Genomic DNA, 27785 nt, shown 5'->3' with positions numbered 1-27785 from the left:
TTTTCTTTTGCAGAGTGAAGATACACAGCAACAAATTATCAGAGAAACCTTCCATTTAGTATCGAAACGTGATGAAAATGTTTGTAATTTCCTAGAAGGAGGCTTGTAAGTACAAAGTTCAAATTAAATGTCCGATGTTCTTCAGCTAGTGAAGATAATCACTAATGCTTGTGGCATAACTGTTTTTACAGTTGTAATGTAAGCATCATGTCACTTGAAATATTTTAATGCACTGGTAACAATGTTATGTCAGCACTGAGTATACATATTCTTTACTACTGAAACATATGTAAATATAATTAAATGAGTTAAGCAATAAAACTTCCTTTTTCTACTACTATAATTGACTTAGTGGCTATAGGGGTATTTCAGACACAAGGTGGGGAAGAAACAGACGGATGATACCTAACCAGCTTCCTTATAATTTAGCTAAAGATTTCTGGCCTTATTCTAAGAGATATTGGCAGTTGTCGTATCCGCTGAGAAAGGTGAAATATTTTGTAGCTGGTGTTTAAGCTCGAGCTCCTAAAATTTGAGTGGACAGTCTACAATAAAACGATTCCCCCTACCTTTACATCAGAGTTCAGGCTTGCTGTGTGAACTAGGGAAAAGATATCTTTAAAATATGCTAACTAGTGCAGTTTTAACCAAGACTTTTTTTTTTTTTTTACTAATATAGACCAACCTGAGTTTTAGATGTTAGCTGTTAGTAGTCAATCCCAAGGTTCCTTGTTTAACACTTTCTGAACCAGTTTTGTTGTTCTTATATTTTGAGTAAAGGTCCACTTTAGAATTGTTGGCTAAAATGTCTCAGGGCCAGGTGTTTTAGTTACATGCTTAGGTTAATGCTTTTTGCATGATTTTCCTTTTAAGTATAGATTATAAAAGTTAGTTGTTGGGTGTTTTTCCTTTTTTTTTTCTTTCTTTTTTTTTTTTTTTCAGAAGGCACACCCAAAATATCCTCTCATGGATCATATCTTTTTTCCCTTTTTTTTAGTGTGGTCTTGCTTTGATTAAAAGAAATTCTGAAATAGAGGAGTATTTTTGGGGGGGGGTCAGGAAGGCTAAATAGTTATGAACAACCACCTTCTAGGAAAAGGAGTCATAGTTGATGTAGCAAGTTTATGATATTCTGTATAAATATAGAACAATAAACATACTATCATAATCTCTAATAATGGAAATTTCTAATAGATGAAAGCTAATGTGTTAATGCCCGAACTTACTGTATTCGGAGTTATGGTTAAACATGTACCTATACCATGTCAGCTATGATGTCTTTTTCCTGATCAAGGTGATCCCTAATTATTTATTATTTTTACTAAAATCCTTCTCTTTCAAGTGCTCAGCTGTAGATTTTTTGCTTCTGTGTTTCTGTTTTTGGAGGTGGTTACAAGCTGGAAACATGCTGGATTGAATTCTAGAAGTGAAAGACAAGCTATTTGTGGTCTTTCAAAAAATCATAGCTGTGCAGTAAAAAAAAGCCCCAAGAGGCAGAGGTAACAGTTCCAGCTTTCCTCCTGCTGCCTGCTTTCTAGAGTTGCCATTTCAATATATTTTTTCGGTATTTTTTCCCAGGGCAGGGATTGTTTTATAGTTTGCTCCAAGTCCTCAACAGTAACTGTATGCTAACTTTGTATGCTGAAGCGTATGGATGAATTGGGTAAATAAAGCACAGAAGAGGAAACTTTACATGTCATTTCTTTCCAATTCTATTTTTTTCCCCCTGATATTACTTAAATGTAATTCCTGCTGTTTAGGAACAAAGTTTTGTTTTGTTTTGTTTTGTCCCTCAAGCATTAACTAATGCAAGGCGAAGTGCTTAACAAATCTTTTAGGACACTTTTGCTTATTCCTTGCCCTTCCCCTCTCCCCCTGCACAGTTCCTGTGATAAAGACAAAAAATAAAGGGATGCTTTATTATTCACAAGGCTTGTGATCCAGTTCTGGTACAGTTTTAAGGGAGAATTGTGAGCTTCATAGGTGTGTAGCTCTAGGCTACAAAATATTTTCGTTTCTATTTGAACAGCACTCATACCACTGACAGCAAATGTTAATGATGTAAAGAACATCTCTTCTTACAGTTATGTGTCTCCTTGGGGAAGGCTACAGCAGAAGAGTAAAAGTACATTTCTGCTTAGAGATCTTCCCTTGTTCACTAACTTGATGTTTAGTGAGCAATAGAAGGAATTAAATTTTCGTGCACTTTAACATTGCATCATAAGCAATTGGTTGGAGTACAGTCGTCTCGTACTATCTAATATTATATAGCACAAGAATGTTACATGTTCTTGGTTATGATGGACGCCAATTTAAGGTTTTTTTCTTTAATCCAAACACCAGTCTGCATTATATTTTTCTTCTCTTGGTAGCTTCTCTGAGAAGGGCAGGGAATGTTGCTTAGGCATATGCTCTGTTCTTAGTAATGCAGATTAATGTCCATACAGTGCCCACTAGTGTGTCATGGAATTACATCTAATAACCATTTTTGGATGAACACTAGCCTGCATGATCTGTCTGAATTGATTGTAATAGGAAGGTGCATATGTCAGCATATTTAATGTCCATATGGATAACAGTAACTGTGCTTGTGTGGTAAATGTCACATGAGCTGTCTTGATGATTTGTTGTTTTTCTTCCATTTTAATTATATTTCAAAATAAAAGTTGTTGTCTAGTTGGATTTGGGAGAGCTCAAGCCATTAACAATAGGCCTCCTATTAACTGAGATAACTTTGGGGGTTTGTCCAGCTTATCCTGAGATGCTGACTAAGCTTTCCTCTTTTCTTTCCCATTTAGATTAATAGGTGGATCTGACAACAAGCTAATTTACCGACACTATGCCACCTTGTATTTTGTCTTCTGCGTGGATTCTTCAGAAAGTGAACTTGGCATTTTAGACCTAATACAAGTAAGTGTTTTGTTTTCTTGTAAGTGAGATTCTACTTCTATGTACCTTAGGATTCCAGTATTTAACATTGACTTTTTCTGAACTATTTGAAAGTAAAGGTGACTTTCATACTATGAATGTACTCAAAGTGCAGAGTATTACTTTTAGATAGTTTGCAGTTTTCTGGACTTTCCTTGACAGAGTTATTTCCCAAGTTGGTGATAAAGTAACAGTTCATTTGGAAGCTACAGAGCATTAATCAGCCATTTTTTGCTGCAGCTTTGTGAGGCTTTGCTTTGCCTCTAGAAGTGTTCAGGTCAACATGGTGCAGTTCAGACATCAACCAAAACAAGTTTAGATTGAGAGCTTTGATACATAAAGCTGCCACTATGTAGTAAGTGTGTGTGTGTGTGTGCGCGCATGCGCGTATTTATGTGTGTTTGTGTAGCAGGTTAAAACACCCAGTACCTCTTTGGATAAAACTTACCTAAACATCCTTGTTGTTTAAGAGTGTAGTCAGTTATGCTTTAGCAAATGATTATAAATACTGTTCAACTACTTGATGTTGAGGCATGTATGACTTAAGCTGGTAAATATGTCTGTACCTGTTCAGCAAGGAGAATTGTGTCTGGTAATACACTTCTATGTCAAGAGAATGCTTGACTACACTAGTGATTTTTCAACTTTAAATTTGTATGTGAACAATTTTTCATTGAAGATTGTAATTAGTGCAGTCAGGTGTGGTGAAAAATTTTCCCCCACAGCCCCTGCCCAAAATGTTATATATATCATTGCATCAAAACAAGTCTCTATCTCATTCACTTATATTTAAGCATTTTAAAACTTGATTCAATAGAAATAAATTGTTTGAACTACGTTTGTATTACCTACATATATTTGGAATATTACAACCTTTAAAAGCTTGCACATAAGAAAATTGATTTATTACATGACTAAAATCTGTGCTGTCTTGAGGCATGGGCCTCTATCTATTGATTATTTCACTGCAAAAAGCACTGTCAGCCTCAAAGGCTTCACAATTCCCTGCAGACCTTTCACCGAGATAAACAGCTTCTAAGAGTCACCTGTTAGCGTTGAAAACAGCTCTTCAGTGTTCAGTGCTGCTCTGGACAGTGGATCCAAACTGTCTTTACAGGTGGGTGTGTGGGTAGCAGAGACAGAAATTGTTTTCCTGGATTCTTATTTCATCCTTGCCAATAGACACATTCTGCAATATCTGAACAACACAAGTTAACCGAGTGAGGTGTATAGTGGACTCATCTATTTTTAGCAGTTTGTTCTACAGAGTTGTCTTGTTGGTTAGTGTATCTTCTTATCTGGAAGTGCTAAAATATTTATGAAGTGAGAAGAGAAGTTTTTTAATATTTCATATGACTTAGTGATGTTTTTCTGATAAAGTGGTATTTATCAATATCTCATGTTTAATCAGAGTCGATAAGGATAGGGAAGACTATCTGGGTCAGTCATTCTGACCTGCTGTATTTTGGAGGACCATTATGCAAAGTTCAACTAACACTTCACTCATTGTGGTCTACTTTATATATAAACAATGATGCTCAGCAGTTTCTAGTTATTTCCAGTTATGTAGAGTAACCTAAATTTTACTTTCTGATGTTGAAGCAAATTGCTGGAGCTTAGTGCTTCATATGTGTGCTGACCTGTCAAACAATCTGAATTAGGCAGTTCTTAAACATTTCTATAATGTTGTTGCTTTCTGTGACAGAAGTTTTTTAATTGATTTTGATCTCTCAATCTGTGTATTTCACATCTTTTCCATTAAGGCCCGGTGTTTAATTACATGACAAAATGTAGTTACTTGAAGCAGAGATAACAGAAATATTATTTCTGTTTATAGAAATACTTTTATTATGTCTGATACATATGATTTTGTTTATAAATACAGTCTCACCATTGTACCTGCACCTTTGCAGTGTTCCCATTTCTCCAATTCATTTTAAGCTGGCCATTTGATTATAGTTGAAAGTATACAGAGATCAATTAAACCTTTTTAATTTCCAGTCTGGCTCACAAGAGGGATCTGTTGAATCCTCGCAGCAATAGCAGTCAGAGTTAAATGTATCTTATACTGGGAAAGTGCCCTCAGAAAGCTTATTATTAGATTTCAACCCCATGTGCGGCCCAGACTGGCACCATATGCATATACACATCCACTCGAGTAAATAAGCTTTGTCTTTTTTATGTATTCGTAATTGTTGCTGCATTTTCATACACATTTTTTTACTATAACTCACAGTCAACACAGCTAAGAGTAAGCCATCTGGAGTTTGTTATGAATCGTACATATATTGAATTGTTTAAAGAAATGGTTATTTAGAGGGTCAGTTTATGATTTCCTGGAAGTAAATTGGTGAAATCGACCTACAGCTCAGTCTAGCATATAGAGAGTCTTTCTTGTAAATTGAGTAAATCTGTAGTAGATTAGATTACATATGGCAGCCTGCAGTTCTGTTCAGCATAACGTTTTTGTTGTATGTGGAAATACTTAGAGTACTTCTGGGAAGGCCTCTTACATCACCATTAGGTCAGAGCTTGGTTCTGACCTAAGAGATGCACTGCATTTGTTTGTCACAAGTTAGACACTCTCTGTTTTTTGTACTGGGTACAAACTAGCCGCGTTTGAACCTGACTTAATACCTCAAGTAAGTTCCCACTGTTAATTTTTGTCTGTTTTCTTTCTTTAAACACTTGTAAGGTTCTATTTGTTGTTGCTTTTAATTAATTGGATGGGTCGGCATGTGTATGGTGCTTGGTAGGTTTTACAGTCTTTTGGATTCAGTGTAAATTATGTGGTTAGCTGTAGCTATTTCAGGCTCTTCCCATTTGTCTGTGGAGTGTAATGTTAAAACACATGGAAATAAAATACATAGAAAATTCTAAGTAGCTGTAGACTGGCATGAGGAGAAATTGAATGAAATTTCCAATGGTACCTAACTACCTTAAGCACCTAAATGCTTATGTCAACATAAACATTTTTTTAAAGATTTTTAACCCACTGCTATACTTTCAAGGCACATTGCCCCAGCAAGTAGCTAAATCACTGAGATCACGGTCTTCCTGGGGAAGCTGTGGATAATCTTGCAAGTTGCTGTTGATCATTAAGGTTTGTATGGAAAAATACAGTACTGTTCATTTTGAAAGGTAGATTTCTCAGTTCCTTATGATAAATCATTGTGATCAGAGATGCTTTTACGCTAATTAAGATAAGAGAGGGAGAGGCAAGTGTCTGGGAAACCTATTTTGGTAGAAAAATACCCAACTACTTGTAAAGTAATATTTTAGTTTAGAACAGAGTTGAATGAAAAGTAGAGGGCAGGAATGAAAACTAGAATGAAAAAAACATTTTGTTTGGCATTTTAACCTTGAAAGTGTTAGCCTTGAAAGCTAATGCACTTTTGTTTTGATTGATCAGCTGAAGAGAGTGACTTCTACAGTCTTTTCATTATGTTGTAATCTAGGCCTGCTCTGTAGGATCTGAATGGCTAGGGTTTTTTTAAATTTATTGAAAGAAAGCTGCAATATCGGGTGCCAAGGCTTGTTGTTTTACAACATACTGTGTAAGCGTGGGAAAATGCAATGGTTACTCCAAGGATTTCCCAATTAGAAGGGCCATGGAAGTGCCACAGCTGATCTTGGATGCTTGCAGTGATATGCAAGGGTAACTTAGCACAGGTCTCAAAGCAGAAGAGGAATCAGGCTTGTGTATGGAGAACTGTCTGTATTATAAGACTGTTATGTTCTAAACTAGTTGGAGTATCAGGTAGTATTTGAACAGCAAAAAGCAGTGAAGGGAGGATCTTCTGTGGGCAGATTGAATTAATTCTCTCATAATGTTTACCACTGCTGTGTAGCCTAGAAAGGAGAATGAGATCTTCTTGATCTGAGTCATGTCTGGCTTTTTTGTGCTTCATCTTTTGCACCTGCACTTATTAGTATTTGATAGTAGTTGATAGCATCTAGCATCAGATGCATTTCATTGATTAGGTATCTACTTTTTCAGTTAGCCTTGTTATCTTCCCAGTCTGAATGTGTTTTATTCCTTTTTCTTAGTATTTGCCTAATTAAAAAATAGGCTCTTCATGGTAAAGATGACGTTTTTTGACATACTACTGAGTACTGTGAGCTCCTGCATTCTGTTGCTGTGTGTGTATCAAATAAGAAGCAAAATATCAAATTGTTATGGTTTACTCTCCAGTATGTATCTGGCTTTATTGAAGTTTATTTGCTATGAAAGGGAGTTGTGTGTGTCCGTCTCCCCCCTGCTGTTTACTTGCATGGAGGTGTGCATGGGCTTTGTTTTCTTCAAAGTGCGAAAGACTGTATGATTTCAAAGACTAAGCACAAGGGGGAGCTAGAAATTCACTTTGATTTTATAATTATTTAATCAATGTGAATTTACTCTTACATCTTTATTTTCCTGGTCTTGGTTTGAGATGACTTATTTCCATTTTAATTCTTTTATTTTTTTTTTGCACTAGAATTTGTTTCCTTTTTTCTTTTTTTTTTTTTTTTTTTTTTCTTTCTTTTAGAAGTTCTTTGAAAGTCAGCAGTCTCTCAGATGGTGGTTTTGTGGTTCATGTAAAGTCTGGTGGTTTGTCTTGTCTGATAACATTGCAAAGTACACTTCAACTGATGGTTGTTTTTTTTCCCTGAAACAATTGGTGTGTTTTCTGGTTATTTTGATCTGCAAGTCTGACACATCTGAAGTAATTACTGAAGTACTTAAATTCTGTATCTGCTTTAGCACAGCTTGTTATAATGAGCAATTTATTTGACTCAACCAAAATTATAATGGAAGCGAAGTGCCTCTAATTTTATGTACTACATATTATGTACTACTCATTATTCTGAGATGTCTTAAAACGGAGCAAGGAATGTTAGTGTAAAAAATAGCTTGCCATGTAGATTAGTGCTTTTAAAGACTAGTAATTCATAATAGGTCTGTATCGTATCAGTGTTGCCATTAGTCTGGACAAATTCTCCATCATGAATGGAAAATTGAGGATGTTTCAAAGGTTTCCATTAGAAATCTTTAGTTGGTGAAAACTCTACCTGAAGAATGCTTAGTGCCGGTAGATTTCCCTTATGTTACAAAAATGTTTAGTGTGTGTTGTTGGTCGTGCATTGCAGGCAGAGGTCTGAGAGTTGTGGACTGTGTGCTGTTCTTACTGTGTAACAGGTAAAGGTTTAAAAAGTCACCACTGTAGCTATGAATCAAGTGTTGTTTATGGGATAAGTCCTACTTGCTGGAAGAAGATCACAAAAGGTACTGTTGATATGTGGACGTACATACTGCTACTGAATATACATCTCTTCAGGGGTCTCTTGGCCTTTTGTAAGGGGGTGTGTGGGGTTTTTTTTTTTTCAGTATATAACTTTGTTTTTCAAGTCACTACATGAATGTGAAAGAATACCTAGATCTGTGTGCAAACTTAGTAATATATATGAATATTTTTTTTTCAAACTGTTAACTTGTATAATTGAAGCCTTTAGGAAGAGGTTACCTTTATCCTGTGTTTTCAATTTTCTTCCTGCAGTTAATGTCAAACAGCACTGTCCTTGTATCCCCATTCTGCTAAGTTACAAGGAAAATAAGAGAGCATCTCTGGTCAGTAGTGTTGGTACCCATAATTGTGAACTGTGTAGTTCGTGCTGCTTAAGATAACTTATTTACTTGCTCACCTCCCTTGTTTACAGAAGACTCTTATTGTCACAGCAAATTAACAACTACTTGAAGAAAAAGGTCTGCTTTTGTTTAGCTTCAGTAAAATTTAACAGAAACCCCTCCATTTAGTTTGTTAATTGTTGCCAGTGACCCTGTCTTGAGCCTGCTTATGAAAATGCTCAGTGTTCTTAGTTTAAATTATACATTGATGTTAAAGAATAATCCTTATTTTAAATGCACTGAAAATCTGTTTGATATAATTTGACTTTAAAATGGTGATTATTAATAGTAGTAATTAGCAGGAACAGAATGTGATGAATAAAATACCTTTTGAAAATCATGCTGTATCTGTGCTAGCCATCAGCCCTATTTATTGTATTGTTAAGTATACCAGTGATATGATTCCTTGCAAACTGGACACTGAAATTTATCATATAATTCACCAAGTACTGCATATCATTCTTTTTGTACTGTTTTCTCCAAAACAAAGGCCTATCTAGTTTCCAGAATAACTGATTCGCCACTTAGAATTTGTACAGTACCTTGGACAATTTTTAAACATGTGTCAACGGACTGGATTAATAAAGAATAAAGGCTCAAATTTGATTTCATATTCATAATTAATGAATCTAGTAACTTTGTAGGAACTACTGGAATGCAGGTATAGACATCTTTTCATTATCTGGCTTCATTGTGGGCTGGGATGCTCTAGTTAATGGACTAAAACTGTGCACCAAGGAATGTGTTACGGAGGTACCAGGACAGTGTAACACACAGCCCATATCCAGCAGAGATCATCAGTGGCTGGACTGTAGCAATTGCTTGGATTTTTCTGCTTTGTGAACTTTTATATTCTAAATTCAAGAAAGGGTTATTTGCCTAGGTGCAAACATCTGAGTCTCTGTGGTGGCATGCCTTGAAAGGATCAGCAGGTGTGATACTAAGCTACCTTTTCCTTGGTCCCTCCTGAATTGGGCAGGTCTAAACTAAGTGCAAGCTGCTGTACTGCTCCCTGAACTGTTCCCAAAGGATCAGCAGGTGTGATACTAAGCCACCTTTTCCTTGGTCCCTCCTGAATTGGGCAGGTCTAAACTAAGTGCAAGCTGCTGTACTGCTCCCTGAACTGTTCCCAGAAGCAGTGATGCTGGCAAACCCTGCCAGCTTGCATGGAGTCATTTTGGATGTCTCTGTGTGGCAAAGTTAACTGTAGTCTGGTTAACAGATGCCTGCAATGTAGTAATTGGTTTAAAAAAAAAAAAGTAGTAGATTTTTGCTTAATAATTGGGTTCTAATGAAATGAGAAGGAAAGCTTTGAATCACAGCTGTGAAAATTGTAGCACAATTATGTTACTGTTTTTCCAAGATGCAACTTACTTTTTTAGATTTTGTTTGTGTCTTTTAGCAGAGTTATAACATAAAATGACTTGTGCATACAATTTCTCCCTCTCCAACTGACTACAAGTAACATATTATTGACATAATAATGTTAACCACATAATTTCTGTGGGTGCTTTTAGTGTCTTAAAATCTACATGACGTTTATTTTCCATATTTGCTTTTGTTGAACATCACACACAATGGAATAATTGAGTTTCTGTTAAAGCTTGACCTTGGCTTTTTTCCCACCTCTACAGGTATTCGTGGAAACACTAGACAAATGTTTTGAAAATGTCTGTGAACTGGATTTAATTTTCCATGTAGACAAGGTACTGTGATGAATTTCTGTAATATTTCTTGTCAAATAAAATGTCTGGTTCAACTGATCCTACTCTTATTGTCAGTGAAATCTCGACAGTTTCTATCAACATATTATTTTTAAAACTTGAAAAATATGCTGGAACATGTCTTTCTAAAGAAAAAATAATGTGTCTGAGAGTTTTGTGTAGTTTTATTGCATAAATAATTGTAAAATTGGAGACACCTGAATATTTTATTTTTCAGGGTAGGACTTGATTTTATGAAATAATTTGTTCTATTTTGTTTATGTGTAGGTGTTATGTTACTCAGAATTGAAATTTTTACAGGGGTTTTCCAGTTAAATCTGGCAGTTGCCTTTCACATGCTGTGATTACGTAACTTGGATGCTGTGTGGAGCTTTCTCTTCTAAATCTCAAACCAACATTGTCTTTCTTTCAAACATTTAGATACAGTCTTGTTTGAATGTTCCCAGATTTCTGGAATAAGGGTCTTATTTATTAAACTAGTTCAGAGAAGAGCTGTTACTATTGTGATCTTTCATTTAGACGGACATTGCCATCTCTTGCTATAAGTAATACCTGAATGATAAGAATTGAAAATACAGCGATATTATTTTCATTCCTTCAGCTGCCTTTTGTGCCTGCTGTCAGTTTCTGCAAAGTCGCTTTTCCCCATCTGTGAACCTCTTTTTGCATCAACAGGAGAAGATGTGAATGGAAAATGAGACAAATATCACTAGAAGTGGACAAAAGATAGTAACATATTCACTATGTGACATTAACACTTTGAAACTGACTAAACTTGCATCAAACTCATGAAGTTCTTAAGGAAGAAGCATTTGTACCTTAAGCAGACACTGAAATGCCAATGACCTTGAGTAGGTGTTTGAACTGATACCATGTTCATGAAAGGTCATTAGGATTTTCAGCCAAGCAAACTATCCTTTGACTGGTTTCAAAACCACTGATTAAACTTCAAAAGAATTTGTAAAATGACTTTCTGAGCTTAGAGAACCCAAATCTTGCAGGTGTTGCGTGACAAGGAGTTTGGTCTTTATCCTTTGCTGCGGAATACATTTGTGGCTGCTACGCAGTCAAAGCTTTTGCTCTGTGGCATGTTTCATTCAATGGCATATCTTAACAGAGGTAATTTTTTATGCCTTATGTTTGATTAGGGATATATTTCTCCTGTAGATAACTTGGGGTGCTCCAGAAAGTAAATTTCTCAAAAAAAATACTTTACTTTGTAGTAGCTAAGTTATTAACTGCTAAAATTACTAATGACGAGATGATATTTTCTTAAATTTTGGCTTCCCTTTGACAAATGGTTTTCAACAAGTGAAGTATTTCAGCTAATTTAGTAAAAACATCACATGAGAATCCCATTAAATGTTCGGGCTAGAATTTTCAAACTCTGAACAAAATGCAAACCCTACATCCCTAATTAGATATTTTAGCAAAAGTATCCCATTTCCAAAATGAAAGATCAGCATAACCTTGAGCTGAAAAGTTTTTGCAAATGACATTAACCAGTGCAATGATTTTATTTGAATATAAATCTGCAAGAGTGTACAACATGGAAAGCTGAACATCTGTTGTAATGCAGGGCTACCACCTAAAGTTAGTGTTGTGCAGTTCTGACTAATCTGATGTCATTTCCATTCTGTTATTTTTTCAGCATAATTCATTGGTAAGACTTGCTTCATAGTATGAGTTAGGATCAAAACCCTCTATTTGATACAGTTTAAGTTTATTTACTATTCTCATACATCTCTAGAAAAACAGGATGTGTATGTGAGAGAATGAAATTACAGCTGAGATTTCTCTCTTTAAACCGCTGCTAAAGTCACCTTGCCAAGAGGCAGAATGTATCAAGTCTTCTGTATTAGCGTGTGATAACTTTCTTTCATCAGATGTTTGTGGCCTATATTTTTGATAGATCTCAACTGTGCAGTAGGGAAGAATAGTGATTGCTGCTGGGTCTTTGGTATAGGCAGACTCTTAGTTATAATGTGCGCTTATTAATTATATGCAGGAGCTGTTTGGGGTGAAATAATTCAGATACTTGTGTTTTGAGTGGTCTGGTGTTGAGAAAAGAAAGAATTAACTAATTGCTTTGTATGACCACCTGTTGATCTGTCTTCAGTGGTTGATGGAGATGAGGAAGGTGACTATCTTCCTCTCTCATTGTTAGAACTGTCTAAAAAAAACCCCAAGAATGCATTTATTTTTAAAAAATTGATTAGCATCAAAAAGACTTAAACTCAGCAGTTTGACTGTTGTTTCTTTGGAAGAACATTGTGGCATTTCTGCAAGGAAAAATTTATCGTCATCAGGTGGCCATCCATATACAGGACTCAGCGAAGGCTCATCATGACCTGGAGCCAAGAAAGATGCTCATTCAGGAAGAATATTGGTATACTGCTAGGAATTAAGTTGGCAAATGGAATATTGGAGAGAATGAGATAGTGTTTGTTATCTAACGTAGCAGACGATGACTTGGGGGGAGGTAATTCATGCAGGAGAGAATTAGGCTGCTTCCCCCCCCACCCCTCCACAATAAGCTTTATTAAACAAGGACTTGCTATAACTGGAGCACAACTTCCTCCAGAAGAGGAGGCTTATTTCAGTCCTATACCGATTCCCACACTGAGTCCAGCAGTGTAATGCTTCCTGATGGAAAAGACTTAATAGGCTATCATAAGCACCTTTAACAAGTAAAATACTGGAATCCATTCAGTTATGGATAGAAGGAAATACTTTTATTTTTTTCTACAAGTTTTTTTACTATTGAAGTATCCCTGGGAGTATCCCAAAAGTTTATTCTCTGAGTAGAACAGTGAACCTCCAGAATCAGATTGCAAAGTTTTGAAGACAAGAAAATATATCTGCCACATTTTCCAGGGAGAAGCTCTTGGTGCATTCCTTCACAACATTTGTTAATGCATTCATTCATGTTTTTAGACAGAGAATAGAATAGAAGAAGCACTCTTGATTTTGTAAAAGTACCTCAAAATTATTATTGCAAAATGGCAATTTCAGATTTTAAAAAGTTGATGCTCTCAACAGCCTGATCTCTTTTAGAATCTAAATGTAAAATGTTTCCATGTGCCATCAGTCTTTCAGTTAAACAGGTACATTATGCTTCACTGCCACTTAATGCTTTTTATTTCAGAAAACTTTTCTGTTTCTTTAGGAAAATACATAGTGAAGTACTTAATTAGAAAAAAAATAGAGAAAAATGACACATTCAGTAATATAAAATGTTTGCAGTGAAAAAGAAGAAAAAATGGTTAATGTTAAAAATGTTACCCTTGCCACTGCTCATGTGGCAAACTTTTGCTATTACTGATTTATTTTATAGTATGTTTAAGGGAAAGGAATAAATGTATTATAATATTTGCATAATATTTTTGGTCATAATCATTTCCTTTCATGCTAGCTTAACAACTCAAAATGTTTTTTTATTTTATTATTTAGAAGAGCATGCCTTTAGATGAGAAATGGAGAAAGAAGATTTCATTAAGTCACTGTCAATCCATGGTTTATACACATTTTAAAATACTGCATGCCAGAACTGCCTACTATATTCTGCATAGTGGAAGTAGGAAAAAATACAGAAAAGGTTAGCAAGCATGATTAAAGGTAGAGAACAGCTTGCAGAGAAGAAGAGGTTAAAGATCAATCAAGATTTTGGAGGCAGAGAAGGAAGAAATACGATGGAAATGTTGAAGGACCTGAAGAAGATGAAGAACAGTAGTTGCGTTTTATGAGAAACAAGAACAGTGGGATATTAGTGCCCCTGCCTGGCCTCCTTGGGTGGAAAAGGGCTCCTTATGGCCAGCCGGACCCCCTCTTGTCCCAGCTTCTGCCTGTTGTCCCTTGACCTCAAGCCATGTGCTGTGAAGAGCCCGGCTGTTTCCCTCTGCTAATCCTTGTAGGTGCTGGGGGTTGCTGTGAGGTGCCCCTGGAGCCGGCCCTGCTCCAGGTTGGACCAGCCCTCAGCCTCTCTGCACGGGGTGAGTGCTCCAGCTTCCCTCTTCCCCCCAATCTTGAGGGCCTTCCAGTGACCTCACTTTGGTTTAACAGTGTCTGGCACTTGGGGGTCCCAAACTGGATGTGGTATTCTAGATGTGGTCTAATTTACAATGTCAGTTGTGATCTAGAGGAAAAATTGATTTTCATTATGATTGGTGTTGAGAGAACTCTAATTACCTTTAGGTATTTGGGGGAAAAAAAATAGGCACCAGAACTGGCATAATTGTTCTGTTTCCTCCCCAAGTATGTAGGCTGGAATTTAGTCTCATCAGTACTTACCAATGCAGTTTCAGGTATCCTCTAGTCATCAAAATGTATTCTTCAACAATTAGAATATTATTCTGTTTTCCTCCCTCCTTTACATAAAAATTAATAGCTTCTGAATTTTAGGGCTTTTATCAAGTAGCAGTTGGAACTTTTTCCTTGATATCCCCAGCTCTTCCAGAAAGAGCCAGATGAGAAATACTCCCCATAAGTTCAGTCTGGAGGTGGGGACTGCAGTTGCTGTTTTGGATCTAGTTGTGTTTTTAAAAAGAAAATAAAATTCAAATCTATGATGTGCAGTAGAAAGTGATGATATTTATGCTGTTACACAGTATTTTTAATGAGACTTTAAAAAAAAAAAAAAAACGCACTATATCCACTTTAGTTGTGTAGGGACAGACATGAATTACTGATCAGTCCTGCCATAAGTCAGTATATTGCCCATGCAGAAATTAGAAAAGGGAAAGCACTCTACATTTCATAGCATGTTAAAATGCTTGCATAGTAAATGTTTGTTAAAATATAACCAAAATCACCAGATAAATACTATATTATGAAGAACTTCATAGGTTTTATGGTTTGTTTCCAGTGGTTGAAGAGGCTTAAAAGCATCATTGATCTTGGAATGGAGCATGACTGAGATCAATTGAGGCAGAAACATTTGTTTAACATTAAAACACATTCTTTCTACAATCTCCTGTCTAGGGAATTATCAAATCTAGTGTTGATTAAGTTGAACTATGATTCCACAATGTTTTTAGCCAGACTTCTTCCGAAATAGCAATCTTTCTGATCATTGCCAGTAGTAGAGATGTGTCATCTTCTAAATGCCATTTCTTCTATGATAGTGGTTATCATTAACTTTTCATTAAAGAAACAAAATTCATTCCACTTCTATTTTAATACTTTTTTTATAATGGTTTCAGTATCAACATCTTGATAAGATGCTTTTGATATCAAGTCAACTTTTTACATCATCAGCCTACATTAACAAGCCTTCCCTATGAGTAAAATTGAGAATTGCCTGCAAAATCATTCTTTGCAAATTTGCAGCCAGATGCGAATTCATCTAGTTTTCTGGGGGTTAATATTTCATGTAGCCTATCGCAATGGGCCACTTCTTGATTTTAGTTTCGTGTGCAAACGTGCCTCCGTGTGCTTGCGCTCTCTCTCGCTTGCTCTCTCTTTCTATATATATATATATGTACACACACACTAATTCTGACTTGTGTACAGCTATATACTGTTTCCTTATGCAATAAGTAAAAATAACTTTTTGGTAAAAAGGAGTAAATATTGGTAGTATGTTTCTTGCCAAGGAGTTTGTCAGTGTAGAGCATATTAATATCAGGTTACCATGTTTGCATCTTCCTTTCTGATTCTGATGTTAAGAGCTTTTAAATTGATCTGATTACAAGCCAGGGGAATTAATTCTCTGGTCCCACCTTTATTTTCTGCTTTTCAGTTGCATACGTTATCGGGCACATATTATATTACCAGAAGAAAGAGAATGGCTTAGTAAGGATTTTTAATCATCCTCAGAAATACTTGACTCTTAAAGCTCTGTTCAGCAGCAGTAGGCTGAGAGAAAAGAGCTGTTTTTGAGCTTCACTTAACATTTACTTTATTTTTCTATGGAAATATGGGAATGATTTATCAGAGGAATGACTTCAATATTGCTTTTTAGGTATGTCACTAAAACAGGAAGTGTGGTAGTTTCTTGATATGACTACTTGCCACTTAACTTTACAATTGTCTGATGTAGAGATTTACTTCTATCCTTGATGCACAGGGAAATGACAACAATATCCAAAATAATAGCAGAATTATGCTTTGAAGTATCAGATTATTTGTACTCTATTTTTAGCTCACAGAAGTAATCAAATGTTTCTTGCTTTCAGAATTATGATGAGACTGAAATATTATATATTACATTACAATACATTACCTCTGGATTTTTATTGCAAAGTATATGGAAGCTTTTTTTTTCCCTTCATTAGTCATTAGATAAAATGCGCGTACAGAGTCATGCGCGTGGGAGCCACGGCTCACATCTCCAAATCAGGAATGCAGACAAGATGGATTTTGGATATATCCATTTCATTAATGTCTCCTGTTGGCTTATTTAGTCCTTCAGTTTGAGTCCTGGTTGTGAATTCCAGTCCTAGATGTGAAATCTCCTTGTTTGCAGTGTAGGCTGTCAGCTCAGGTATATTAATTCTACTTCCGAGCCTCGTCTTGGTATCTATGGTGGGTGAGCATCGCAGTGTGTCTGTTCCTTCACAGCTCTACCCCAAAGTTGTTTTTACATGTCTACTTGTGAGTAATTTGCTTAATCTCACAGAACTTGCTCCTTAGAGGTATTACTACTATGGATGCTAATTAGAACTCTTGTTGATAGTCCTTGGAGAGAAAGCAGCCACTAAAAAAAAGATGGATGCTAAAGTTTCTTCTAGCACTGACAAGCAAAGCTGGTGAGATTGTAACAGGGCTATGAGCAAAAATACTGGAGAAATAAACATCAAGTTCTTATGAGCTTTGTACTCAAATAATTCTAAATAAATTGTTAAGTTTAAGTGATTGATAGAGTATGTGTTTCTGGGTTGATGAATCAGTGTCTAGATGTGTTTATGACATTTTGCATTTTTAAATTTCCTTGTGATCTCTTTTAGGTCCATAATATATTGGCTGAAATGGTCATGGGTGGAATGGTTTTGGAGACCAACATGAATGAAATTGTCACTCAAATTGATGCACAAAATAAACTGGAGAAATCTGAGGTAAGAGTGAAGCACTGTGTAGTGTCTGGTCTAAAAATACAATCATAATAAGTGCACTCTATATAACGCCGTTTGTCCTCTAATACCATCCTATATATGGCTGCTTGTTTATAATGCTAAAAATTGGCAATATATAGTTAGATTAGTATGTGGTGCCTTTTATCATGTGCAATAATTGCTTAGAAGGGTAGCTGATTAGTTTTGCTGTTTTTACCTAATAGCAGTGCATGTCATTGCTATTGGGGTGCATCTATAGTTCTGTAAGTATCTCTTACAGAAAGCCTTTTATTTCTAGTGCATTTTTTTATGCTGGAACCCACTAGTGAGTATAAAATTTAAATGAAATTAGGTAAGAACTGAAGTGTATATATTACATATTCCTGTCTGCTAGTATGTTTCTAGCACCTGAAATAAATGGTAGTGTGTTCAGTGTTGCAGTAATCCTGCTGCACAAAATAATAAATTGGAGTGAAATGGACATGTGATAGAATTAAAGCCTGTCTTAATCCCTTTCAAGAAATATGAATTCTGCCATTTTGGCAATATGAACATTTGGTCTTCAGGTGAGCATATTCAGATGGGAAGATCATATTTTGTATGTGCCCGTATCAGTCTGAGCAAGGGATACTTTCATAACTCGTGGGAATCTCCTTTTCAGTGAATAAGATAGCTGTGTAATTTCATGTCAAGCTTTGGATTTTGCAAATCTGGATATTAAAATGCTTGTCTTTAATATTGTTGAACTTGTGTTTAGGAAAGAAACTCGGAATAAGTTAAGAACTACTTTTGGAACTACTTCAGCTGTGGCAGAAAATATTACCATTTCTTTAATATCTTCAGACTTGTCTTGTTAGCCAATATACTGCTAGTACGTCTTAGCTAAGTCTGTGATTGATTCTTGTTGATGAGACCCAGTAATTCTAGAGAATACATCATCTATTTTGGGAAGCTTATTGTTATTATTCAAATTTGTAAACAAACTGGCAGAATTGGGACTATTTCTAAAGCTGAGGTCAGCTAGGTGGAGTGAAATATTGCAGGTGGCATAAATGTGAACTAAATGAGGGGAAGATACTGAGAACTTCCTAGTTATAACTTAAATGTATCTATATGTTAAATGTATCTACCAAACCAAGAGAGAAATGAATTCTTTAGCTTTTTTTGTCATTTGATGTACACTGTTCTCCTAATTCTGCAATCTGACACTGCACCACCCCGAGTCTTTTAATACGTGTAGTTGTCCATTTCACACGACTTCCAAACCCTATCTAGGAACAGGACAGCACTGCGTGAAAAACAGGAAAAAGCTATGTATGATAATATCATGCATGGCAGTAGATATCCAGAAGGATTGTATTGTAGGTTATGAAGATATCCAAAATGTTCATTTTAACATTTTTCACAAACTCAGAATGAGCTGTTGGTCATAGAGATGAATATTTGGTGGTATTCTTGTAAATTATGGCTATATTTGAATAGCCTGTGTATACGTATATTTTCCTTATTTGGTGCAAGGGTAATCTAAAGTCCCCAAAGCTGAAATAATTAAGCAGCTATGATATATGTTATACTAGGCTCATATCAGTTTTACCTAAAAGCATTTAATTAAGGTATTTATTCTTAATTATGTTAATTGTTATGAAATCAACTGTAGACCAGCCTCTGACCAGTCATCTGAAACCCATCAATTCAGGGTAGTCAGCCACAATACTTGCTGTTTCCCATTATTCATCTGTAAGTCATTCTTTCTTGTAAGATGCCTTTAGTATAGAATTAGGTGATAGAAAACATAAAAGAGCATATAGAGTTTATAGCCATATACAAGGCAAATAGCAATTCATTATTTTAGATTCAGCAACAAGTTATAGAAAGTAAAGAAGTAGCAGTGCTAAATTAAAACACTTGGTGACTGGGATGGAGTAGAACATTTCATAATCTGCTCACCACAAATACATTTTTTGAGTTCAGTGATGGTTTCATTCAAATTTCAGTTACTGTAATACTTAAATATTTCACAATACCTGGTAAACGTTTACTCAGATCATTAATCGTGTTACACATATATGCTCAGAAATGTCTAGATTGCTATTTCTTTTCCTTTTGTCTTTTTTGATCAAAACTGTAAGTCTTTCAACATCTTTCCTGAACATGTATTTTCAAGATACAAACGTATCCAGCTTGCGTAAATCAAAAGGAGTAATAACTTAATTTGTTTTGAATGGAGGACACTAAGAAATCAAAACTAGTGGATCTTCTTAGTTTTCAACCACTTCTAATCAAAAGAAAGAATAAATTAGTACAAAAATTCAGAAATTGTTATTAATATAGCCTGTAGTTCATAGGACTGCCGCATATGCCACAGCTCTCAAGTTTTAGTATTCTTGGCCTCTTAGACCTCAGTTATGATTCTTGCATCCCTAAAGTAGCTGTGCTAAGGTTGAATTGCATTTTCTTTTATAGCTGAAATGATGAATCTAATGAAATTATGAATTAGCTACATTTTCAGAAGTGATTTAAATTTTGTAGTGTATCTACATGACTATCTCTTAATGTGTAAAACGTAGTCATTTGACATCAAGTATATGGTCAGTTATACTACTAGGTTTCTAAACAGACTTTCAATTGGAATTTAGCAAAGAAGATCAAATGTATTTAATTCACAAATATTTGAGTAACATTATTAGTTTCAAAGACTTTGTTTTCAGCAAAGATTAATGTTTTAAATTATATTGGCAGAGTCCCTAGCTTTGATTTCTGATTCAGCTCTTCTGTTGCTTGGACTGGCTACAAAAGAAGTCTTGTTTCCACCTTGAAATGTTGTTTTTAATGCATTTCCCTGCCTTTACAGTTTAGTGTTTGTCTGTAAATGGTTTTCTGGTGAATCCTCCTAAACCCAAAGGTTCGTCATGATTAAGGGAGGGAATTTTGGGGAGAGGGGGCATTGGGGTTTTTATCTAGAGCTGCTGAAAGTTTTATAGGTAAACTTGGGCTACCTCTTTTCTATTTGGAGTGTTCGACTGCGTGTGATTTAGACTTTAAGTTGGACCTCACTTTTTCCGAACCTCCTGATCTTTTCTAGCTCTTTCCATTCTTCTCTCTTACAGACCTTTATCTTTCAGTCTCCCAGACAGGACAGGTAGACACAGGTATTGCTGACTTTGAGAAAAAATGTACTTTTAACAAAAAGGGAAAGCAAAATGATGTCAAAGGCAATAAATTATGTAGGCCAGACTCAAAAATTGTGTGTTAAAATACCCATACTAGTCCTTGTAGCCTACTTTTTGTGCTAGTTTCTTCTTGTAGTTGCCTCATCTTTTTCTTGGCTATAGTGTATTTTACTAGCTTTCCATTGACATCATATTTTTATTTTATTTCTCTTCCTGCATTTTAGAATTTAACTTTTCTTTATATCATTGTTTAAGTAATAAAGAAATATGAACTTGTATGGACTTAAGAAAAAAAAATCTTCCAAACTAATCTGAACAAAACTTGAACACACAGATAGCAAAATATGATGTGGTGATGTAGTAGGAATAACTTCACGACCAGGAGTGTTTTGTCCTTGATAATTTAAAATGCGTAATATGAACTCTCCTGCTTCACAACTTGGTATTTCAGATAAATAAAGAACTTCTACCTGCTTGCAAAGAGAAATGAAGTTTCAGAATAAGTTGCAGGTGAACAAAACTTAAAAAAAAAACAAACCTTAATAGTTTTATACCTATGCAATAAAATTAGTGTGCTTCGTGAAGATTATGTAGAAGTGTTAACAGTGATCTTCCAACTCTGTAATTGTATCAAACATAACCAAATGAGAAGGGCAGTCAGCACATACTAAACTTCAAATGTACATTTGCTGCCCTTGCAATCTGGATCACTGGATTTTGCTTTAAGAGAGATCTCGGTAACCGCAGTCACTGAATGTGAATATGAACAGGGAACTGAAAGAGGAGGAGGAAAATGCATATTTGAAGTTCAGTTTATGGTTGTTATGCCCCTGTTTGCCATTTGAAACATTCAGTTGAGCTCAACAGTTTGAATTTCAGTAATGTTAATTACACTATTTCAAAATTCATTGCTACTCATTTTAAGTATCTGTGTATTCAAACTACAGGTATTTTAAATAGCTGGAATCTTAAGCAGATGAAGTTTATTTTATTTTATTTACAAATAGCTTTGCTGTTGGCTTTTTGCATGATCTTTCTAAGATAAAGTATGTAATACCTTTAACATTTAGCAAATATAACTGTAATTAGATTTAATAGCACTGAGTTCTAAAGCATTAGTCCAAAAATATTTTTGGCTAGTATAAAACATTTTACCTAAATTTGCAGCATGTTATAGCGCATGAAGAAAATCAAGCGAATAACCTTCTTCTACCTAGTATGTCAACACTTGTAATATATCCATATTTCATTGTAAGAGTAGGGAGCTTGGTTTCAGTTTATTTTTTTATTTATTTGAACAAAGCTTTTTTTTCTGTTCTGCTCACAGATGTTCTGTTTTATTTTTGGGTCTGGCAATGAAAAACAAACAAACAAACAATTAATCATTCCCATCCATTACTCTCTTTGTGATTCAGGTGCTTAAAATTTCTAAGAGTACGTCTTAAGTCTTCTTATCTGTTTGGCCTCATTTTGATATACTTGCAGACTTCATTTTGTTTTTTCTCTAATTATGTTCATTTATTTAACCTCATAAGCAGGGGACATAATCATTCCTTTATATTATGTATTGCATCCTTTCATTCTTTCATAACCCTGCTGCTTTGAAATCATACTTGTTCTGGAAAGAAAGGTTGGTATGAAACACCAGCAGCAGAGAGATCCTAGTGCCTCCAGTATATCTGGAAAAGAGTGCTTTATTTTGCAAAAATTCATTATTTCGTTTTCCAGTAGGCTGTGTGTTTTTATACCTCTATTTTAATGATAGCTAGTTCTATGTAAAGCTGTTTGCAATGTCAGTGTGAATCTTTTTCTCTATTTGTAGAGCAAAAAAAGCAATATGCATATTAACTAAATTTGTGATCTGCAATACTTTTTCCTAATAATCTGAAAGTCAGTGTTTCTGGGGTCACCTTCATATAACATGTCAGTGGGGCATTATGAGGAAAGGTGATGATTAGAAAGAAGAAGAGTGATTTCCGTAGTAAATAATGACCTAGTAAACTAGCAACAGTTCGTATTTCTCACTTGATAGATTAGGACCAGTAGAATGAAAGTTTTGCTATTAAATGTGTCTATTTCGATCTTTAAAATAGCGTTGTTGTTTTGCTTACGTGGCACTGCTCATTCCCTCTAAAAGTATATAATCATGTTTACAAGCATTTGCAGTAACTGAAGCTAAACTATTAAAATACAGTGTTTCAAGATTAAAGTACAACCTTCAATAACAAATGAAATTGAGAATACAAAGCAGCTGTGGCAAAAATATGGTGTATTGGCTCTTTGTAATACCAGCTGTATGCAATTCGTACTGTATTTCTGAAATTTCATGAATGTCTGAGAAGTTTCATTTTCACTTGCTTAAGTCATTTGCTTGCTGTGAATATTCATCATTCACTGCATGTTTAAAGCTTGCTACATGTGTTTTTGTTTTTTCTTTAAGTGAAAGTTTTTTCTTTGCACCTCACCAACTTACCTGCTGAATTATTTGATAATGAGAGCAGTTGAAACTTATCCAGTGCAATGTTACAGTGATGGCTCTTTCATCAGGTACTTGTTGAAAACTGCTTAAGAGGACACTGGACTGGAAATATTTCTTGTAGTACCTTTGTCTTTTTGAATGTCGCTTACTTTCTGTAAAAGAAATGATAAATGGCAGGACTGCATACCATTTTACTGTTTGACATGCTAAAAGGTAATGCAAAGGCACTAAGATATAGTAACATTAAAAATAACTTTTACTAGTTACCCAGTTTTGAAGTTTGAGTATTTTTCAGGCATTTTATTAGACATTTTGTTGCAAACTGTTTGCTCTAAGTACTGTATGACTGTATCGTGCTTTATAGGGCTATGACATTAATTGTGATAAATAGCACTCTGCTATGTCATTATGTATACACTGAATCACAAGACCACTTAATATGGAGAATTACAGGAGAAGAGAGTGCAATAGTTTCAAAATGCATCTCTACTCCAGTATACGATAGCAAAAGAAAATCCTGCTGGCAAAAAAGAGGTAACCTGGAGTGTCATAGTACTTTTGTCAGGGATCTTTGCTGATCCTGTTCCAGAGTGGTCCTAATGGAAAGTGACTGTTGGAAATTGTAGTTGTATAAGGGGGTGGAAGGGCAACGGTTATGTCAGTTGTGGTATTTTAAATAATTCTCAATTGTGTCTCCATTGTATCCTATGCCATTGGGGCGGGAGGCAGGGACTGTATGTCTGTGTAAAGAGGATAGCTGCAGGTAGGTAAAAATAATGACCAGCTATACTAAAGCTTTTATATGTCTATTAAAAATAATTAACTTTCGTTAAACTAGGCTAAGGAATCTCCATCCTAGTCACCTAGAAGGCATCTCTCTTAAATTGCCAGCCATGCCTGTTTGTGTGGACCATGTCCATCACTTACAATATTTTTCTGGTTTCCCATTGTTTAAGTTCTAAATTGTATAATTCATTGCTTTTGTTACTACTTTATTAGTATTTTCACCTTCTCTGTGGAAAACAGTTTACATGCTCCACTCTGGTTTTTCTCAAAGGATTTTTTTTCCCCTCCAGTTACTGACTCTAGAATTTAAATGACAGAACCAAGTTAGAGAGGAAATGCATTTATTTTCTTATCCGATAAAACTTCATTGAAAGTTACCTCATGGTTTAAAATGGATATTTCAGAATTCACAAACGTAAAAGGGCAATGTCTAGCAGCATCATATCTTCTATGCTATTTTTGAAAGTGTAAATAGCAAAAAAAAAAAAAAAAAAAAAAAAAAAAAAAAAAAAAAAAAGATTGTGGTGTCTAATGCTGCTTTTTCAAGATATTACAGATTTAGGATTGCAGACTTGGGACGTTTGCATTTTTTTCAGTATTGGTAATGTTAGGTCCAGGCTTTCCTCTTCAAAGGCTCTTTCAATTCCAGTCCTTTCATGAAGTAAATGACCTGATACTGTTGGTGGCGTGAAGACAAGCCAAGGAAAAAGATGCTTTAAAAATACTTTTTTACACCCTTTTATTTGGTTACACTGGGTCTCTGCAAACCGGTAATTTTGATTATGTCAGTGGCCCAAGTGACAGCAAATTACATGGTTGCCTTAGAGGTTTATGATTTCCTGAGCTTTCTGCTCTCTCCCCACGTGCCTTTCCTACCTTTGGCATGTCTCATATAGAAGTGTTTGGCACGGGGGACGTAATAACAGATGACTCCTGGCTTTCTGGTGTCTGTTCCTGGTCCTAGGAATCCTCCTGTGACTAAAGTCTAGGGATTTATGATGCTTTAGCCTTTCCACATGATGTAAGGAGGTTAGTTCAAAAACAGAAACTTTAAACAATTTTGACTATGGGCGTTTTTGAAGGGAGGAGAATCTATACATATTTAGAGTAAAACAGTAGGTAGGATTTTAAGTGGAAACCTTATGTTAATTAGACGTTATGTTTATTTCTCATGAAAGAGCAGTAAAAGCAAGAATGGTTTTCAAAAACTGGCATTGTTATGTTATGAGTACGTTGAGTGTCTGTCTGCTTTTGAACATTAGTACAAGTTGATATGACAGAAGTCAAATGTACTCCTCAGTGTAATTACGTCCTTTAATTGCAATGAATTTCAGTAGAACTCATGAATCTGAAAAAGTCATACTTTGAGCAGCAGTTACTGACAAACAGTATTTAATAATTGGCTATGAATCACAAACTTCTTCAGAAGTTAGTTCTCCTTTTGTCTTGCTGTATTGCTTTCTCAGAATTATTTTATCTGTGTATGCACTGATTTCTTCACTCCTTAATACTCTTGCAGTGAAAGATCTTCCATTTCTACAGGTTTAGTCTTTTGTTTGTTAGACCAAGTTCTTAGCATGTTACTTTGTTTCTTATAGGTTATTATTTTTTGCTGGGTCCACAAGATGCCACACAGTTCTGAAAATTACTTTTGTGATTTTTTTGCAATTTTTTTATGCTACTTTTAAAACATCAAAATAAAAAGTACATGTTTTTTTCCATATATTCATAGAATTGGGAATATGATATATTTTTCTGCAAAATATAGGTTTTGTTTTCAAACCTTTCCAGGCTTTTAAAATACATTTTTTTCAGCAAGAACAAAGAAGCTTTTTGCATTTTTGTTGTTGTGAGGCAAGCCTGAAATAAAGCCATCCAGGCAATTCTAAATACATTTAGCGAATCTGAAATTTTAGGAGAAACACTGCCTTTATAATGAATGCCAGTTCTTCTATGTAGTAGCAAATACAGTAACAACTTAATTATTTGGCTTTTTTTTAAACAGCCCTTAAAGCAACAAAGTTTTGAAAAACTGTACTTCAGTCGCAGTAGGAAAAGATCACGTTCTGTATGTCTTCAGACTTCTGCGTTTCAAATCATTTTTGTTAGCATTTCAGTAATAAACCCTAATATGTAAACTTGACAGTTATTTTATCTGAAAGGCAGAACTCAGTGGAAATCAGTGGCAAAAACAAATTTCTGTATTGTTAAATTTATGTATGTATACAACAGAGCTGTGGCTTTAAATGTAGAGAGAGACTCCAGCAGAGGAATTTAACACAGAATAGGTACTTTAATGTTCAGTTTGGCATAACCAGGTTGTTATGTAATGTTCTAGTGTGCCTAGGGCCTTGTAGATATGTTAGCTCATATGTAGATACTATGGGATAATGGATTATTGCACTTCAGTTGGTCTGTAGTAGTAATCTTTCTGCAAGCTCTTTATCACCCACAAATGCAAGGTGTTTAGCCTTTTCAATTCAGACTAAGCCATCTTGAATTACCTCATATTTGCATGCATTTAGATAAGTAATATGGTTCAGCTGATAATCAGTAACTTTTTCTGAATTTTTAACCAAAGTTAGTCAGCTGTGTACCATGTAAGCTTTTAGAATAGGTAGGAGACAAAGACAGCATATTGGCCTTTAAATACCTCCGATTTATAACCTGCATATTGCATACTTTTGGATAAACCCCCTATTCCTCCCTGCATACTTTTCCATCAAGTTGACATTACATGTTTCACCAAAGAAAAAGAAATGTGTGAACTGTTTTCTCTTTCTGGTTTAATATTTCCAAATAACCCATTTCATTCCAAACAAAATTATCATCTGGTCTTTCTAATTGTGTAACCATGGAATTACTTTAAAAGTTAGTTGTCTGTGTAACTGCTAGCGATTCTTCTTGTAACCAACTTTGCCTGACTTGTGTTTTTCTTCTTCACTTTATATACAGGCTGGTTTAGCAGGAGCTCCAGCTCGGGCTGTTTCTGCTGTAAAGAATATGAATCTGCCAGAGATCCCAAGAAATATTAATATTGGTGACATCAGTATAAAAGTGCCAAACCTGCCCTCTTTTAAATAACATGGCTACTCCAGGTAAAAACAAGGAAAAGCGTAATAGAGGTTTACCACATAATTGTTTACTAAATAAATGACATGTCTAACTTTTACTATTTGGATAAAACTCAAGGTACTGTATAGATATCATGTGAAAAATCTGTGTGGAGTTGAATGTTGCTTTTGTCTTGCTCAGTGAAATTAAAGGAAATGGGTAGTTCCCGTGTGATTTCTAAATTACATTCCTATGCCCTTGTAAGGCATATCACTGTGTCTCGGCTGCTGCAGTATTTTGGGAAAGTATTTAAGATGTTCTTTACTTTGTATAACCTATAATGTTGAGGTTTTTGTATATTCACTAAGGTCTATAATTAGTGCATTCCTTAACTACTTCTGCTGTTTGTCATAATTATTTAAGATTCAAGCGCAAATGTTGCATGAAAACATTAAACCTTTTGTTTTGTCTGAATAAAATCATTACAAACTGGACTTCTATATACCTGTTTGTCTGAAATCTACTCTTTGCAATAAATCACTTTTTCCTATTGATTGAGCCAACTGACTATATATAAAGTACTATTGTAGCAAGCATTAGTGTTGTATTTTAATCTCTGAAAGAATTACACTGGCGTATTGTGTTGAACATACTGGCTCTTCACATTTCTCACAAAAGCTATTCATTATTATTTTGAGGAAAAAAATGCCTTTATTGAAGATCTGATAACTTTTGTTTACATATAGATGTTGAGAAGATGCTCATACCATCTGGTGGACTTTCCATGATGTCTGACTTTGCTTTGGGGAGAGAGGGGACCAAAAAGGGTCTCTGCAGTTGCTGTGTTGTAGGAAATACAGAATGGGGCAGAGAAAATTAGGCAGCTCAGAACTGTGAATAAGTGTATCAGGTAATGTGGAACAGAAA

General features: G+C 35.2%; 1 protein-coding gene across 3 annotated transcripts in view; it reads left to right on the top strand.

The window, feature by feature from the left end:
* Window positions 1-27412, top strand: part of AP3S1 (adaptor related protein complex 3 subunit sigma 1) — a 31406-nt gene extending 3994 nt beyond the window's left edge. The window contains exons 2-7 of one of the 3 annotated variants that reach the window (XM_064502445.1): window positions 14-105; window positions 2799-2910; window positions 10228-10299; window positions 17265-17372; window positions 20477-20518; window positions 26760-26788. In XM_064502445.1, the coding sequence (XP_064358515.1) occupies window positions 14-105; window positions 2799-2910; window positions 10228-10299; window positions 17265-17372; window positions 20477-20512 (420 nt within the window). In that variant the 3' untranslated portion in view covers window positions 20513-20518; window positions 26760-26788. Of the gene's footprint in view, window positions 1-13; window positions 106-2798; window positions 2911-10227; window positions 10300-17264; window positions 17373-20476; window positions 20519-23086 lie in introns of all 3 variants that reach the window. The other 2 variants (XM_064502446.1, XM_064502444.1) reach the window with 2 other exon arrangements.
* The last annotated feature ends 373 nt before the right edge of the window (window positions 27413-27785 follow it).

This window comes from Dromaius novaehollandiae, chromosome Z, assembly GCF_036370855.1.
Source record: "Dromaius novaehollandiae isolate bDroNov1 chromosome Z, bDroNov1.hap1, whole genome shotgun sequence".
Lineage (NCBI taxonomy): Eukaryota > Metazoa > Chordata > Aves > Casuariiformes > Dromaiidae > Dromaius > Dromaius novaehollandiae.
This window is presented reverse-complemented; position numbering and strand designations above follow the sequence as displayed.